The 17,973-nt window shown below is 32.0% G+C and overlaps 1 protein-coding gene across 12 annotated transcripts in view; it reads left to right on the plus strand.

Moving 5' to 3' along the window:
* The window catches only part of LOC127706276 (uncharacterized), a 60,685-nt gene that overhangs the window by 18,072 nt on the left and 24,640 nt on the right, over positions 1–17,973 (plus strand). For all 12 annotated transcript variants that reach the window (XM_052210779.1, XM_052210788.1, XM_052210789.1 and 9 more), the window contains 8 exons: positions 3,791–4,636; positions 7,148–7,237; positions 8,506–8,691; positions 9,184–9,463; positions 12,040–12,165; positions 13,391–13,611; positions 15,154–15,614; positions 16,078–16,243. In XM_052210779.1, the coding sequence (XP_052066739.1) occupies positions 3,791–4,636; positions 7,148–7,237; positions 8,506–8,691; positions 9,184–9,463; positions 12,040–12,165; positions 13,391–13,611; positions 15,154–15,614; positions 16,078–16,243 (2,376 nt within the window). The remainder of the gene's footprint in view (positions 1–3,790; positions 4,637–7,147; positions 7,238–8,505; positions 8,692–9,183; positions 9,464–12,039; positions 12,166–13,390; positions 13,612–15,153; positions 15,615–16,077; positions 16,244–17,973) is intronic.

Genomic DNA, 17,973 nt, shown 5'->3' on the forward strand with positions numbered 1-17,973 from the left:
ATTAATAATAGGGTCCATGATATACCCATTTCTAGAATAAAAAATAAACTCCAAGTAGGCAAAGCGGTTTGTGTTCGTACCGGCAGACAAAGCAGCCAATAATATAGTGGTGGTGTGACACATATACTTCACGGAAGTTCTCCAAAACGAAATTATCAATTCGTCTACATTCAGGTCCGTACGCTCCACAGAGAGTCAAATTGTAAACAAGCATATCACTGCCACTACCCACTTAAAGCCTCTTCCGAACATTTGAAAGTCCTGACTATGTACTGGTTACCTCAATTACACAAACAACCATTTAAATTCCGCTTCATCTCCGTATCTAGTAAGTGTTCTACTACTAATCTGTCAGTGATTCTAACTACCTCCCATCATTACTACTATCAAAGAACTTGTTATTAACTTTTGTAATAAAGCTTATGAAAATAATGGTATTAATTATTTTGGGAGTGTTAAAAATTTATTAGAGGTTTTAGATAAAATATGTGCTTTTGATGGTCCTTTTAATTCTGTTGACAGTTATGATTTTTCTATTCTCTACACTACACTTCCACAGTGTCTCAGTTTATTACCAAACTCAGTAAAGACACATCATTGTTACATTTGGTTGATACATTCAACAATACCTACCATTATCTTGATGATATTTTTTCGTTAAATTATCCAGAGTTCTCTAAATATACTACCAAAATGTACCCAAAGGAACTTACTTTAAATAAATCTAACATAAACAGCAGTAGTTGTCCTTTTCTAGATGTAGACATTTCAATTTTTAAAGGGAAACTCCATACTAAAATTTACGACAAAAGAGACTTTCATTCCCTATTGTTAATTTTCCCTTTTTAGACATCGATGTTCCTTTGGCTCCATCATACAGTGTTTATATATCCCAACTCATTCGTTATGCCTGTGTGTGTAGTGATGTCATAGATTTTAACGAATGTAATCAATGCATCACTGGTAAATTATTAAGTCAGGGATTTTGTTACCATAAATTGCTTAAAACTTTTACTAAATTCTTTCATAGATACAAAGATTTGGTACGTAAATTTGGCTGTACATGTAGAAAACTTATTAAAAACGGTATTATTAAATTTGTATTTACATTGTGTCATAGATCAAATTTATTCGTTCAGTGTATGTTCACTTGTTTTTGTTAATATGTCTTTTGATTGCATGAGTTAAGCCATTTCAATTGATATTTTATAGTGTGTCTTTCTATGTTGTGATGTTACACTATTGTTTCAGGTAGGGTGAAGGTTGGCACCTATTAAATCGTTTAAACCCGATGCATTTGTTTGCACCTGTCCTAAGTCAGGAATCTGATGTTCAGAGGTTGTCGTTTGTTGGTGTGGTTCATAAGTGTTTCTTTTTTCTGGTTTTTTATATAGATTAGAACGTTGGTTTTCCTGTTTGAATGGTTTTACACTAGTTATTTTTGGGGCTCTTTATAGCTTGTTGTTCGGTGTGAGCCAAGGCTCCGTGTTGAAGGCCGTACTTTGACCTATAATGGTTTACTTTTACAAATTGTGACTTGGATGGAGAGTTGTCTCATTGGCACTCATACCACATCTTCTTATATCTATGTATAAGTTTGTGATTAGATCAGTTTAAGATGAAATGCTAATGTTAAGTCAATGATATTTGGTATGCAAATTTATTGGCATTTGCAAGTCTTGTTTCCATGGAGATTATATAGCCCCACCCCCTCATCATGGTTCATTGACTTTGAAACTTTTACATTGTTTACAAGTTAATGTTTGTGTTTAGGTTTGTTTAAAAGGAATGACTGATGATAAGTAGATAGTAATTGGTATGCAGTTGTATTAGCATTGGCACATGTCATTTCCATGGAGAATGTTTAGCCATGTACCTTCAGTCATGGTTCATTTACTTTGAATATTTGCATAACTTACATGTTAAAGTATTGCTATTTTAATTTCAAAGAAGCTATTAAACCAAGAGTTCCAAATTGTGAAGTTGAAATCATCCCTTCGTAAATTTTATGGACGCCATCACGAGTTGGTTGACCGTTATGGAATAACCGTTTCACAGATGATATCGGATATGTTCCTTATGTCGTAACTACAATATCCTTCCCTTTTCACGAATGTGACCTACCGAATTAGACTATTTACCGGATTTGTAATAACATAAGCAACACGATGGGTGCCACATGTGGAGCAGGAACTGCTAACCCTTCCGGAGAACCTGAGATCACCCCCAGTTTTTGGTGGGGTTCGTGTTGCTTAGTCTTTAGTTTTCTATGTTGTGTCATCTGTACTATTATTTGTCTGTTTGTCTTTTTATTTTGGGCCATGGCGTTGTCAGTTTGTTTTCGATCTATGAGTTTGACTGTCCCTCTGGTATCTTTCGTCCCTCTTTTTTAATTTCAACATTTGCATTATCAAAATTACAAAAAGGCGATACATATCTCTGTGTTAACAGTTTATTATTTGACTTGTGATTTTGTTATTGTCCCTTGGTGTAAGTCTTACTCTTTCTTTTTTTTTTTGCATTCATTTTTATTTAGATTTAAAACATTTTTCATTAAGAAAACAATTCTGATACATAATAAAGATCAGAGAATTTTACTAATCTTGCAAGTATTTTTTACTCATAAGTCATGAACATTATTATAACTTATGATCAATACAAGTCTTAAGAATGTTTGTTCAAAGACTTAAAGATTATATAATATGCACATAAATTATGACTTTTTTGCAAATGTGTATCTGCTTACAAGAATATTTTATTATTCACTCCAAATTTGTATTAACAGTATACGCAGGATAAGTCTTCACCTGTAAAAGAATTAATCAGTTGTAAATCATGTGTATACGTCATGTTAATAATGAGTGTTGGGATAATATTGGTATTATTACATTTTTCAAGTACTTAAACCAATTAAAATGGCTTGTTCTTGTTTATCTTAAACATTAAGTAGCTTAGTGTGGTTGCTATTTGTGTAAAACCTCATTGGAAGGTATTTTTAGACATGTTACAAATATATAGTTGATAGCTAGAAATAAGCTGTTAAAAAATTTAAGCCCCCAATTACAAGTTTTTGAACTGTTGAAGTTAAAGATGAGGATTGAGGGGGCAATCTTTAGATGACTTAGGCAAATTATACCATATTTGACAGAAAAGGGAATTTGTTCTAAAATGTGTTTCATTGAATTGGATTGGCTAATGATTATAATGGTACTTGCAGAGTTTGTTACTTTGATATAAATCAGCTATAGCCAATACAGTCACCACTGGCATGACTGGGAGGCTTCAATTGAAATTTGGTAAAACCTAAAGGAAATATACATGTCGAAAAATCTGTACTTTTTGAAAATAACGGAACCATTCCAAAGTAGATATGATGTAAAGATACCTTTTACTTTGGTACTGATTTGCCATCCAATATTGTCATGAAATTAAAAGATTTCCTTCCTTAGAATTATTGACAAACTTCAACTCAGATACGATAGTCATTCATGATCATGCAATTGGGGATTCAACTGTCATGTGGCATGATATGTGAAATATGTTAAAAAAAATCATATTTATCTGGAGAAGTGCAGATGAAATTGAATCAGAACAAAACAGAAACTTGTAAGATACTTTAATATTTGTCATACTTGGCTGGTCAACCTATTAGGCTGCCAGCAATTCACCTTGACATATGTACAACATCAGAATTACAAAAACAGTATTCTTTCTTTGATGGTTGTGATAATTTAAAAAAAAATAATGAAGTGGTTTGTTGAGTAAGAGTATCTATTTTTTCTACTTTCAGGTTTAGTGATAGTTACCAGGAAGGTTTTGATGCACACAATATAAACACTGCACATTTGGGTGACGGGGATCCAGAGATTGAAAAACTGGTGTTACATTCAACAAGCACACCTGATAGTTCACTGCACAATATACAGCTAAACATACCAGGATTTGATAAAGAAGATACACAAAAGGAGGACCAAGTTCAAACAGTTGAAAAAGAGTTATCTGACTCGGAGAGATCATTAGTTGGAAGTGAATCACAATATAAACATGTTAATAGTTTAAGAACAACACCATCGCCACCACCAATTGAAAATCAAACTAAACTTGTTGGAAAATCATTTGTCACATCAACTCATTATTTAAAGGATCAGCTCCCTGGTCCAAGAGGTGCTTTCAACCAAAATTCCTATTTTGTCAAATCTAGTTGCAATCCTAATCAAAATATAAGTAATCGCTGTGGCACAAGTGCATTTTCTGGCACCAAAAAGCCATTGACTCCTTTTGAAAAGAAGTACTCACATTTAGTTTCGGCAAGAAACACCATACCCCAGCCACGGGCATACAGTGCAAATAGTATACGCAAATTAGATAAACCTAGTTCTAGAACTAAGACCATGAGTAATTTCAATTACGGAGGAGATATGTACACACTGACTTCAACATCTTTGTCAAGAGCTCAGGAAAAGGAGGAGCTACAAAGACTGAATGACAGATTTACTTCGTATATTTCAAAAGTTAGGCAACTTGGGCAACAAAGTGGACAATTAGATTCATCCTCGTTTCTGAAGTCTGCTAGAATTCTAGAAGAAGAAGTATCACATCTTAAGAATTTATATGAAAGGGAACTAGAAAGTTTGAGGTAAGGAATATCTCACAACTAGAAAGTTTGAGGTAAGGAATATCTCACAACTAGAAAGGTTGAGGTAAGGAATATCTCACAACTAGAAAGTTTGAGGTAAGGAATATCTCACAACTAGAAAGTTTGAGGTAAGGAATATCTCGCACTGCATCCTCAAGCAATCTCATTATTCCCATAAGTTTAAAAGTTTTTGAAGCTTGACTGGTGATCCGACTGGAAATTGGGTAAGAAACAAGGTGAGTTCCCCATCAGATAAAAAAGTAATTACCAAAAATACCGACTCTTGGGTAAATTCAAAAATAGGAAGTCTATAAAACCTGATAAAATCAATGCTTGACTATATCAAAAAAAGGATGAACAGAAAAGAATTGTCATATTCTTGACTTTGTACAGGCATTTTCTAGAGATAATGGTGGGTTAAACCTGGTATTATAGCTAGCTAAACCTCCCACTTGTATGGTAGTTGTTTATAATTCCATTATATTGGGTGAGCAACACAACGGACATAATTGGTTAACATGACAATAATTGGGATTTAGCAGCCAAAACTTTATAAACAAACAATGTACATCACACAGACATACAAACACAACAGACTTCAAACAAACATACGCATGAATCTGATAAAGATGCCAACAAAAAGAGGTTTTGTAGTTGATAGTAACTACAGTATAGTAAATCATAATTTCACATACACTTTCCCAATAAAGTACAAATTAAGTAAAAGAAATGTACAAGGGTATACAAAAAAAAAAAACATTCTGTATTTAATATTTGAAGTATACGCTGAATATTTTTCTGTTAGGTCTTGATACTTTCCACCCGTATGAAATTATAAGGCGTATTACGCCTGGAAATAAGGCGTAAACCAGGCGTAAGTGGTAGTTACGTGTCTAGATCCAGGCGTAAGGGAGCAGGAAACGTAAATTTGTAGTCCTTACGGGTGTAGAAAAAAGTGGTAAACCTGGCGTAAATTGAAATAAGCAAGGCGTAAATTTTCTTACGGCGTAAAACTGTTGGTATGGGGTAAATCATAATACCCATAATGCTTTGTTTAAAGGATCATGGGAATTTTTTTTCAAAATTTGGCTTTTTGGTTTGAGTTTGCAAGAGTTGGACTTAATGCAGCTTCATACATTCAGGGATAATTAGCTTGTTTTGTGCTTTTTGGAAGAATTTGGAAATATGGAATCAAATTGATTAATAAAAATTAATTGTGAAAAAAATGGAAAGTAATACATGGTAAATAATAATTATGTGAGTATATTACCTAAGTTATTAAGTTTTAAGTTCTAACAGTTAAATTTTGAAATCCCAAAACCTTTATCCTTGGATAATAACATTAAAATCTTTTACATGAAGTTAAATTGCAGTATTATCATTTATATTTTAAAGGACATTAATTTATAAAAAAACTTAGTTAATCAAAATGCAGAAGTTTTATTTCAAGAAAAATTAATTGTCATAATTCTTATTTAAACTTGAACTTATTTGAGCCAGTGTCTGTCTAAAATGTATTTATTCATATATTAGCTTCTTCAATGGTTAATATTTCCAGTTTCATGTCAAATAATGAGAAAATAAAGCAACAGTACAGAAGTTTGCATTAAATACACAAAAGTACACAGCTAGGGTAATACACTGATTTGAAATAAGTGTAGTATTATGTAAGGATATTACGCCTGGTTTATTTATTGACCAGGCGTACTCATTTGCATATTACGCCTGGTTTTCTCTGGACCAGGCGTACTCATTTAAATATTACGCCTAATTTTACGCCTGGTTTCCGCCTCAGTTACGCTTGGTTTCCGCCTGGTTTACGCCTGGTTGACGCCTGGACATGCATTCCTTAAACACTGCAATGACGCCCAGATAAAGTATGATTTTTACGCCTGGTTTCCGTGTCATATACGGGCATCACAGTTCGTACAGGCAATGAACTTTTTTTGAGGTAAAAGATTAGACGTTCTTTGACAAAATGCTTTTTTTTTTAAAAGATAGACTTTGTGGTGAACTTTTATAAGACAACAGTCTTTTAACAAAATTGAAACAACTAGCTATCATATCTAAGAATCAATGTCTATATTGCTATTCTTTATCTTGGCATTTCCTTGAAAGCATTACAGAATGAACGAGCGAACACCCAGTAGAGCAAAGTCAAGACAGCTACTAGCGTCAATTTGATTTTAACAACAGGGGATGTTGGGTTTATGTCAATCAACATTAACCCAACAACACAAAAAAGACATAAAGGTTATAAATACTGTCTTCAACAATAGAACACTGTCTATAACAATAGAAAACTGTCTTTACTATATACCAATCTTTAAATCATCTCAGGTCTATTTACAAGTTTGTGAATGAAGTATTCCAAAGATCTGTCAACACCAAAACAGAAGGTATAATAATATCAGATTTTTAATCCAAATGTATAATTGGCCCTAGGTCATGATATTAGCCCAAGAGCTGAAGGTCAGTTAGACATGTAATGCATTGAAAACTTTTTTACAGATTGCAGTTGGAAGATATTTCCAGAGAAAAGATTATTCTACAACAACACTGCGGTAAACATCAACAATCTGCCCAAGATCTGGAAGATAGGTAAATACAAGTAGAAAATGTATAGAGAGGGGATTTAAAATGCAGATTAAAGCCCTCTTTTTCAGTTTTCAGCTGATGCAATGTGTTTGATCATCATGGTCATTTGCTATTACTCAGCTGATTTTCCATGTTTACTTCTGTTTTCTGGATTAACGAAGTACTTTTGCCTCAATTCATACAATGCATGAAAGATATAGCTTAAAAAGACAAGTAACACTAGTACGGTAATGTTATGTTATAAATTATGAGGAAGGTAAATTTAAGTTGTCAAGTTTACAAATTGCCAATGGCAAGTTTTTAGATATTCTTATTAATTGAAGCCTATATATGAGTAATACCTGAGGGTACATACATTACAATTCTGGTAGAGATTGCTTTCCACCCATCCACATTAGATATTGATACAAGAAAGTCAAAACTTCTAGCTTGTCCTTTTCCACCCTATTGAGTTTTTCATTACCATGCTTGTGTTATTATTCTGATTAGTTAGAGCTTCCTGTTGAAGACTAATCCTGACAAGGAGGTGAATTTCCCCACCTTAGAGAATAAACCTCCCTATCTATTCATGCTTAAACTACCATTTTATTAAGAGTAGTTGTTAATATACATTCTTTTGTTGATAAATCCATTTCTCAAATTCTTAGCCAATTTATACTTTCCTTGATCAGTTGTTTCTTTTTGATAAATCAATGTCATGAATGTGTTGTTCCTTTGATCTCAGTTCTTTATTGGTCAAAATTCAAGTATGATGTCATATTTTCTTGTTTTACTATGAATTTGCTACTGTGACTTAATGGGAAAAGGCTACCATGTCTGATGACATCGCGTAAAAAAAACACATCATGGAGTTAAATGATGTTTAGAGAAACAGATTCCATCACACGATCTCTTGCAATACTTTTTTTCTTCACTCTCAAACATTAAATTTTAAATATGTAAAACCCTCTGAAAGCCTCACCTTTTAAATTTGAAATTTCAACTGTCTCAAGTTAAGGAATATTGTATCACACTCGATAAGAGTATCCATATATTTTAAAGTCATTTATTGCCTAATAATAATAAATAAAAAAAAAAAATTTTGTTCTCATGACATATATGGAAAAGGCTATAGTGCATTTTTGTGTCATGAATTAATACATTGTATCCTTTATTTAACAATACATTAAATTCCAAACAAGCTGCAGTATATTGAATAAAATGAATTTGACCTTGGAATAAACATTGTTGATCATCAAACTGATAGTAATGAGCTTTTTTTTTTCTTTCAGACTGTTAGTAGAAACAGATAGAAACAGAAAACTTGTAGACCAAATTAATAATTGTCAACAAAAAATAAATAATTTGGAACAGGAATTAATGCATGTGAGAGCAGCACCACGGCCAATAGATGACATACCACGCATGCAGAGAGATTTAGACAATTTAACAAGAGAAAATGAAAATTTTAAACGAAGGTATGGTATCTTGATTTGAAGGGTTATGTATCAAGCACAATAATGTGTAAATATTTTTTTCTATAAACACATATCTAAATTGCTCTTTACAACATGCTGAAGTTGTATGATGATGCACCAGGCAAAAACCTTATTTATTAAACTTAATAAAAATCATAGACGAATAAATTTAATTGTACAAAATTGTCAAAAAAAACACGATGTACCAGTTAGTAGTTTCAAAAACTATTTACTGTGTATCTGTATAAACTATTTACTGGAAGCAAACATTTTCCTGGAAAAAGACAATTACTGGAAGCAAATTATTTCCTGTAAAAAGACTATTTAGTGGCAGCAAGGATTTTCCTGTACTTTCTGTATCATAAAACAACTATGTACTGGCTATTTGGACAATAGCATGTTTATTGTCCTCATAGCCAGTAAATAAAGAGTATAATATTACATGAATAAACAGTATTCTCTGCATTTTTTATTAAAATTTTTACTTTTCAGATGGGAAAAAGAACAGTTACTTAGACAAGAAGTAGAAGAAAAACTACATGCATGCTTTAAAAAATCTGAGTTTGATCACCAAGTGCAGAATGAACAACAGTCTGAGCTCCGACAAAGATTGGAATCTGCCACTTCCACTATTTTTGGATTAGAGAATAGAGTTCGTGAACTTAGTAAAACTGACTCCAACATTCCTGACCTTATAAAACAAGTAAGAGAGGCTGCTGAGGAAGAATTACAAAAGTACCAGGCTGAATCAGAACAACAGTATACTAGAAATGTAAGCTATATAATTTTGTCTTGACCAAGTAAAGTACAATTAGGTCAAAACTTAAACAGTGTATACAAAATTGTTTAAGAATAAGTACATGTCAGTTCTGTATTTATGTGTAAATTTTAACATTTTTGTTTCTGCTTTATAATGTTGATTTTTAAATTATTCTTGTTTCATTAAAATTGACTCCAAAATGTTTTATGGCATACTGTGAAGCCACTTGTGAGTACAAATTGTCATTACAATACATTGCTTATGGTATTTTAATTATATTTTTACTTGAATGCATTTGCTGGACTTTTTTTACATCTCTTACTGGTATATAATTATTGTTCTCTGAGGGGCAGTAGGAGGGCATGTCATCTCTAATAAAACACTCTTTCCCGGTTCCAGAAAAATTAATCATTAATTCCTCGAGTCCCGATTAGTGTCAATCCCGAATTCTTGTGAAAACAAAGGCCAATCCCAAATTCACTACAAAAATAAAGTCCCAATCCAGACGTCCTGAAAAAGGTCCTTTCACAACTCTTTTTTGAAAATTCATTATTAAAAGAGTAAATACTTCTAAATAACAAATATCTACATTGTTATTTGTCCTTCAACTGGTCTATTGTTTGAACTATGTAACTGATGAAAAGTTAGTTGGAATCAAGAACTTGCAGGGAATCTATTAAAAAACATATTCATTTGCTATAAATAGTCTGTCATTTACAGTTTCCAATTAAAATTTTGTTTTAAAAACATCAGAAAATTAATTAACATTTTGGAATAACTATATTTGTTTTATCAGTTAATCTTTATCTTTCTATTTAAATACCAGTCCCTTGGCCAAGTTTAGATAGGTTTTAACTGTAATGTATACATGATAAGTACTGCAAGGTTCAGAATTTATTTTTTTATAAGATACCACATATTAGTATATTATGATCATGACCATCAGCATACTGTATATTTAGATTATACCACTGCATTGAGTGTAATACAATAGTTCTCAATTTGAAAAGGTTAATTTTTTATAATATAAAGGGGAGACTAGCCCAGCTTTTTAAAGGTTTAAAATATATTTTAGAGATATGAAAAATATCGGATTGCACGAGATTCAGTAGTTAACTCTTTTTCTCTAATTATTTTTAGATGATACGTAGACAAACTTTATCTTTCTTTTTCAATGATCTCCCAAAAGATGTGTTCTTTCTCTATGACATTATCAGGCAAGGTCACATTTTTTCATGACGTCAAAATAGAAATTCAAAGGAAAGCAAGCAAATTTGATATTATAAGATAATTGAATTCTGACCAATGAAGACATGAGATAAAACAAACCACATCTTGATTATAAAAAACCTATCAATTGGTTGGGGAAAGTATTACTCTGCATACTTAAACATACCGTAGTTTAATTGTGCCACTTTCATATTTAGTATCAGAAATCCCGACTCATGCAAATGGTAAGTAAAAGTTCTGTATACAGCTTTCTCATCACGATTTAATTATCTTCCCATTAATATCAGTTTGACAGGACATATTCATGCTAATTTATGAATCCCATAAACATCCAAGAAAATTTTTACTTAATTCAATATTTTATTGCTTTTTCCTTTTCTTTCTATCTCTTATGTAAGTACAATCGTAACCACTAACTATTTCCAAGTTTGATACTGTCTAAGTTTTAAGAACATAATAATCTAATATAAAACACCAGTTTTAGCACAAGATGTGTTATCTTGCATTGGATGTCTTCACTTGTGCATTTCTTTAGAAGATGGAATACTAAATGATAAATGACTAGGGTTTACTTATATGTAGGATGTATAGAGATGTTTTCACCATTTGTTTTATAATACATTGGAATATATATATTACCAATATGACTACTACATTTTCTAAGAAAACAAAGTAAAATCAGTTCTTCCTCAAAAATTGACTTTAGGCAGAGATCTTCTATGGAGGTTTGAAAAGTTAAGTACTTTTACATTAAAGCACATGGAAGATATACAGAAAAATTGTCTTGTTGACTAGTACTGCTGGACCAAACTTATGGCACAGCTACAATATGTCATGACACCTTCACATCCCTACAAATTTTTATGAAAATCTGTTAGTTCTTTATCAAATATAACAGTATACTTATTTTACACAGTGGTGGATGAACATAAGACAACATTCACAAATATACTTGGAATAACAACATATTGATTGAACAGTACTTTTATTGTTGTTCTTCATCTCTACAGTTGCTAGGACTGCTGCTGTGGAATTCCTCTCATTGAGACTTAAAAATTGTAATTTGCTGCTTCTCCGCTTAACATGCAGCATGAAGGAGTAAAAGTAACCATCCATCATCATCATCAGATGGATCAAAATGGCCCCTATTATCTACTTCAGTATAAAAAGTAGTAACGAATTTATGATTAAGTTGTGCAAAGACTCGGTAGAATATATTAATCACACAACAGATTGTATTCTATATTGCAATATAAAGGCTATTTATTACTGTATTATTAGTAAATACTGTTAATAATTGTAAGGTTGATAGGTTCTAGTTTAATACATTGATTAGTATTGTTTTCTTTGATCAACAGATATCTGCCTTGAAAGTTCAAATGGAAAACGATGCTAGTACAATAGAAAGACTGGATAAGGAGAAATCTCAAGTTTTAGGAAGTATTGGTGACCTGAAGGCGAGGATTACAAACTTGGAAGGGGAGGTAAGGAATTACATTACTGCATTTAATTCATGAAAAACAACACAAGAAAAACAAAACACTAAAAAATATTACAAGCTAAAAAAAAATGTTTTCGTTTAAAGGGCAAACAAAAGATACATAGAATAAAACTTACTTTACAAAATGTTTGAATGTCGAATGAAAGAAACAGAGAATAAAATATATTAAAGTATAGATTTTAAAGTTTTCTGCTTGTAAATATCTTCAAATATTGGATGCAAGTTACAGTATGAAGCTTTTTTGGTTTAGTGAGCATAGTGATGTGGAAAGAAAATTTTCATACTGTTTTGAATGGCTGATATTTACAAGAAAAAATAAGCATTATGTTTATGGTATTGATCTTAGAGTTTTTCTTGATCTAAAAATTATTTCTTGATATTGTTGGATTAATTCCATAAATAGAATGGTTTTTTGTAAGCTTTATTGAAAAACAAGAAGTAATGTGATAAGAGTGTGTTCCTTCTTCAGCTTTTCTTCACAATTTATTTGCATTTGATTTGAAAGGATGTTCCCAGAATTAAATGCATGGAGGCATAGGAGAATATTTTTTTAGACTAACCACCCATGATATAAATTTTTTTCATTTTACTTATAGTCCTCACATAATTCTAAGGAAAATACAACCACCCACAATTAATTTGAGTGCCTCCCATTCCCCTCCACCACAACCAATTTAAAACCAGTCCTAGGATAAATTTATGTGTTTTTTCTAACACTTTTCGGATTTATTTTTTTATAATTTTCCAACTGCAGCATTATTTTCCTGAAATATTTCACTTTTTAGCTTCCTGGTTATGTGATAGAAAAACTAGTGTTGTAAAAAAAAGGTATCAATATTATCTCCCTTTGTATGTTGTCATAGTAAGTCAAGTCTTACGTAAGTAAAACACACAATCTAAAGAAAGAAATTATCTTAATTTTCATGAAAGGGTTATCTATAATTCTCTGAAGTTCAGTCAAGGCTGTTAATACAGTGTGTTTAGATTCAGAAAAGGTGAACCGCTTACTTTGGCTCTTTTTTTTTTTTTTGCTTCTTTCATTAATAAAATTGAAAACAATGAAAGTTAACATAAAAAAAAACTATGCAAAACTTTTATAATTTATTTGATGCAGGAAATTAAGCATTAGTTTTCTCAGAGAACAAACTAGAATAGAATGTGAAAAAATGCAGGAATACTAAAGTATATTTTTATGTTTTTCTTTGTAGATAAGAATGATTGATCATCAGAGACAGTCATTAGAGGAAACACTGAACTCAGAGAGAGCTAGGTCAGCTGACCAGTTACAGAGTATGGAGAGGAGATTCCGTGAGGTCCAGGAGGTGTTATTTGTTAAGATGCAGGAAGCTAATATATCCAGGGATACAAATGTCCCACTGAAGGCTGAGATAGAGGCACTGAAAGCTTTGTTACAGGAGGAGGAAAGAAGGTATTTTCCTCTTAGGGCTTCACACAAGTCACTGGACTTTATTGTAAAATGTTACCCATATTGTTTTTAAAAATGGTTAACCTGAAATATTTTAAAATTTTCATATGAATTTATCATCTTTTACTTTCAAGGAGTAAAGCCTTAGTTTATTGATACTTGCCTCTTTAGACATAATACAAAAAGTATCACAGAAAAATGTTTTGAAGCAACAGTGAAGGCTAGCCTACAACAAGATAATAAATGTATCTGCAATATATTTTAAAGATTTTCTCTTTTATAGCTAATACATAATCTTCTGTAAAAAAAGACAAAGATTTTTGTAATGAGATCATCAGGACATAGTTCTATGAAAATAAGGAGTTGAATATAGATTTGGTCATTAATTTTCATGTTTTTAAAATTGTTTTACAGTTGTCATTTCTGGCCTTTTATAGCTTTAAATACTATGTGGTATGGGTTTTGCTCATTGTTGAAGGCCATTTAGTGACTTATAGTTGCTAACGTTTTACATCATTTGGTCTCTGGCTGAGTGTTGTCTCATACTCTCATTGGCAATCATACCACATATTCTTATGTTTATATAATAAACTTGATTCTATATATTTTAAAATCTACAATATCTCTCATAATGCTTCCTATGAAATCAGATATTTTTGGAGAATTAGTATTCCCATTGTTAAGTTTCAAACAGCTTGTGTTTCTCTATTGATTAAAATTAAGAATTTTTGACAAAAATTTGGACAAAAATACATATACCGGTAAAACATACTCAGTGACAGTTATCCTATAAATCAAGACTTTTTTCCTGAGGAAAATGACCAATCTCGTAGTGATGAGAAGAAACACAAAGTTGCTTACCATTTCCATAATGCCTTAGATACATTAAATGTGCCTGTACTAAGTCAGGCTATTTGAGACATGTGATTTTAATTTTTGTTTGACTTTGTACATCTATTATCTTGGAGGAGTTGGTGTGGTCATTTGTACTGTCTTATATTTTTGGTGTGGTCAGTTGTACATGGTCAGTTGTACTGTCTTATATTTTTGGTGTGGTCAGTTGTACTGTCTTATATTTTTGGTGTGGTAAGTTGTACTGCCTTATATTTTTGGTGTGGTCAGTTGTACTGTCTTATGTTTTTAGTGTGGTCAGTTGTACTGCCTTATATTCTTGGTGTGGTCAGTTGTACTGTCTAATGTTTTTGTTGTGGTCATTTGTACTGTCTTATGTTTTTGGTGTTGTCAGTTGTACTGCCTTATATTTTTGGTGTGGTCAGTTGTACTGTCTTATGTTTTTGGTGTGGTCAGTTGTACTGTCTTATGCTTTTGGTGTGGTCAGTTGTACTGTCTTATGTTTTTGGTGTGGTCAGTTGTACTGCCTTATATTTTTGGTGTGGTCAGTTGTACTGCCTTATGTTTTTGGTGTGGTCAGTTGTACTGTCTTATGTTTTTGGTGTGGTCAGTTGAACTGTTATATATTTTTGGTGTGGTCAGTTGCTAAAAATTGTGAGATACTATTTTCTACAAGACTTCTTTGCTTTGTAGGTTGACTGCTCCTGTAGATGTCAGCAGTGCTACATTAAAGCAGACAGCTACTTCCAGCAGTGTAACTCAGAACTATGCAAGCTCTCCACCACCACTGCAAACATCTCAAGTCTTTACCACCTACCAACCACCCATGTCTACATCTTATCAGATGCAGTCGTCCATGTATCCACCACCTCCAGCTCAATCCACAGCATATCCACAGCAGACTTCCTCCTATCAGACTGAGACTGTAACCTATCCACCTCAGACCTCTGGTTACCAGGTGGAGACAGTACATGCTACAGAGCCTCTCTATAGCAGTGTACAGAATGAGTATGATGCCAGTGCAGATTTTCCTATCAGTGGCACAAGATATAATTATGAGACAACACCTAGTGTAAACAAGTTACAGATTGAACCATCACCACCTGTGACCCCTCGCCCAGTTGGACCTGTGGTCAGGGTCAAATCAGCTCCAAGTAAGTTTGTTTAGAAACGATCATTAAGTTAGTTTTCAATATAAATTATTTGGACCTACTCCTGTTCAAGCATTTTATATATATATATCTATTTTCAGACGTACATCTGATGCTCTTGTTAATTTCAGGCTGCTAAGTATCTATAAATTTGTATAAAGAGTAGGTTTCTTTTAAGTGTATTTTGCCCTGTGAATTTATTATTTTTTAAAGCACAATAGTACAATGTTCCTGTTAGTAGTATAAATCTTAAAGTTATTTTATACACATCAAGAAAATATTTTCTTAATTTGCTCTGCTAGTTCGACAAAATTTAATCTGCATAATCTATATGATATTTTGTTTTTTTATTGTATCCCTAGCTTAGTTTTTTTTCCTGTTGAATGAAGTAGATACCCTTTGAAGTAAACAGTAATTTTAAAATTATCAGAAGACAACAGAACCTTCTTTTTGTTTCATATTACAGGTTCTGGCAGGAGTGGACAAAGTCTTGGACAAGGAAAGGACTATTTCGATGAGATGTTCCGAGACCTAACAAGTCAAACCATCAACACATATTCCCGACCAAAAAGTAGCCCCACAGACCGTTACCCTATGACAGCTTCCCATGACTACACTACTGCTACATCTAGGTAAGACATTTCTTTGGACTTTATAAAAGACTGGGTGCAGGTAACACTGTGTTAGTACATATTAGTACAGTGGTATTTATATCTTTGTTATTATGTCAAATTTGTTGTTTTACTGTCAGTTTCTTGTGTAATGTAGTATAGGGAAGCATCTCTTGGCTAATCAACTATAGAAAGGTTCTCATGGCACAAATGTTCAACTAATACAAGTTAGAATAATTTCAAAAAATATTTATTGCATGTTTTGATACAAGATTTTGGCGAAGACAAGTTTTGTGCAAACTTCAGTTTCGACAAGATTCAGAGTACCATGCCTTATCTAACAATTTGCAGTGAAGCATTTAATTTTGAAATTTAACAGTTAATATTTGATATTGAATAAAAATTACATGTTAATAGGGATTAGGTAAAATTATTAGTTTTAAAAATGATAAGAGCGCCCTCTTCAATTTCGATAACAAACATGGGGGAACGTAAACAAACCTCGCGAAATCGAATTCTTTCTCTTATTTCTTGCTTATTGTACTCTATAATCCGCACCCCTGTCTGGCAGGATCAATTTTGGAGAATAAAACTGCGGACTATACAAGCCTGAATTTTAAATAGCAATTTAACCAGGTACAACCCACCATTTTCTTTGGACAATGTCTACCAAGACAAAAGACAGGATTAAATATGACAGTTCTTTTCCAAATGTTCTGTTGGTTGATATAGTCTAGCATTTGGTTTTGTCAGGTTTTATGAACAAGTTTCGTAGAATGTGATCAATTTAAAGGGCTGTTAATTCTGAGGATTTTCTAGGTTATTTGGTTTCCCATTATACCAAACAGAATTTTGTTTTTGTATTGAAAATATGAAGTGTAGAGTGAGTATTATTTGTATGTACACTTAAATGATATCAAATGTACTTATAAAAATGGTTTTAGTGCTGGAATATGTCAGTTAAGGAAATATTGTGGCTTAATACATAAATCAGATAAGTGATACAGGTTCAACATATAATTACTCAGTTGTAAGGTTGGGAGTAGATAGAAGAGGGAAATAAATGTTACAAAAATGTTTCTTCCTTCTTCAGAAAACTTGTTTTTAGATTTCCAAGAAATTTACTTACTTAAAGTATTAACTCAGTTTTGAAATTTATTTTAGTTTTAAGAATACATTTATCACAAATCAAGAAAGTTTTCTGTTTATTATTTTAGGCACTGGTTGGTAATTTCTCAGTAGAATCACTGTTGCTATACTTTTCTTCACTAATGCTTTGTCTCACGTTTTCAGAAAATTCAATATTTACTATTTCTAACTGTTTCAAAAATCAAGACACATTTAATATACATATACAGTAAAAGGATGTAATTGTTTATCAGTGACATTTTTCACAATATTTTATCAAAGAATGATGTATATATATTGGCATTAGTATCTGTTTCCTATTTTCAGATGGTATGTAGAACCTGAGCCAAGTTATTTCTCCCCTTTAGTTAAATTCAGTTTTATCATATTTTTCACCTCAGTGCAATATCCAATTCAAAAGATGGTAGATTTATTAAGGGACTTAATTCTTGGATACTTTACTAGGACAGGAAGGTATGATCCTCTGTTAGGTCAAAGTTTCCTTACTTCATAAAAAAATTATTTTTCTATACAATATTTATTTTGAAAAACATCACAGATAAACAAATAAATTACTAAATATGATGTGTACATATTTTAAGATTTTGTTTTAAGTTCTGTAA

Source organism: Mytilus californianus, unplaced genomic scaffold (assembly GCF_021869535.1).
Source record: "Mytilus californianus isolate M0D057914Y unplaced genomic scaffold, xbMytCali1.0.p SCAF_6, whole genome shotgun sequence".
Classification (NCBI taxonomy): Eukaryota; Metazoa; Mollusca; class Bivalvia; order Mytilida; family Mytilidae; genus Mytilus; species Mytilus californianus.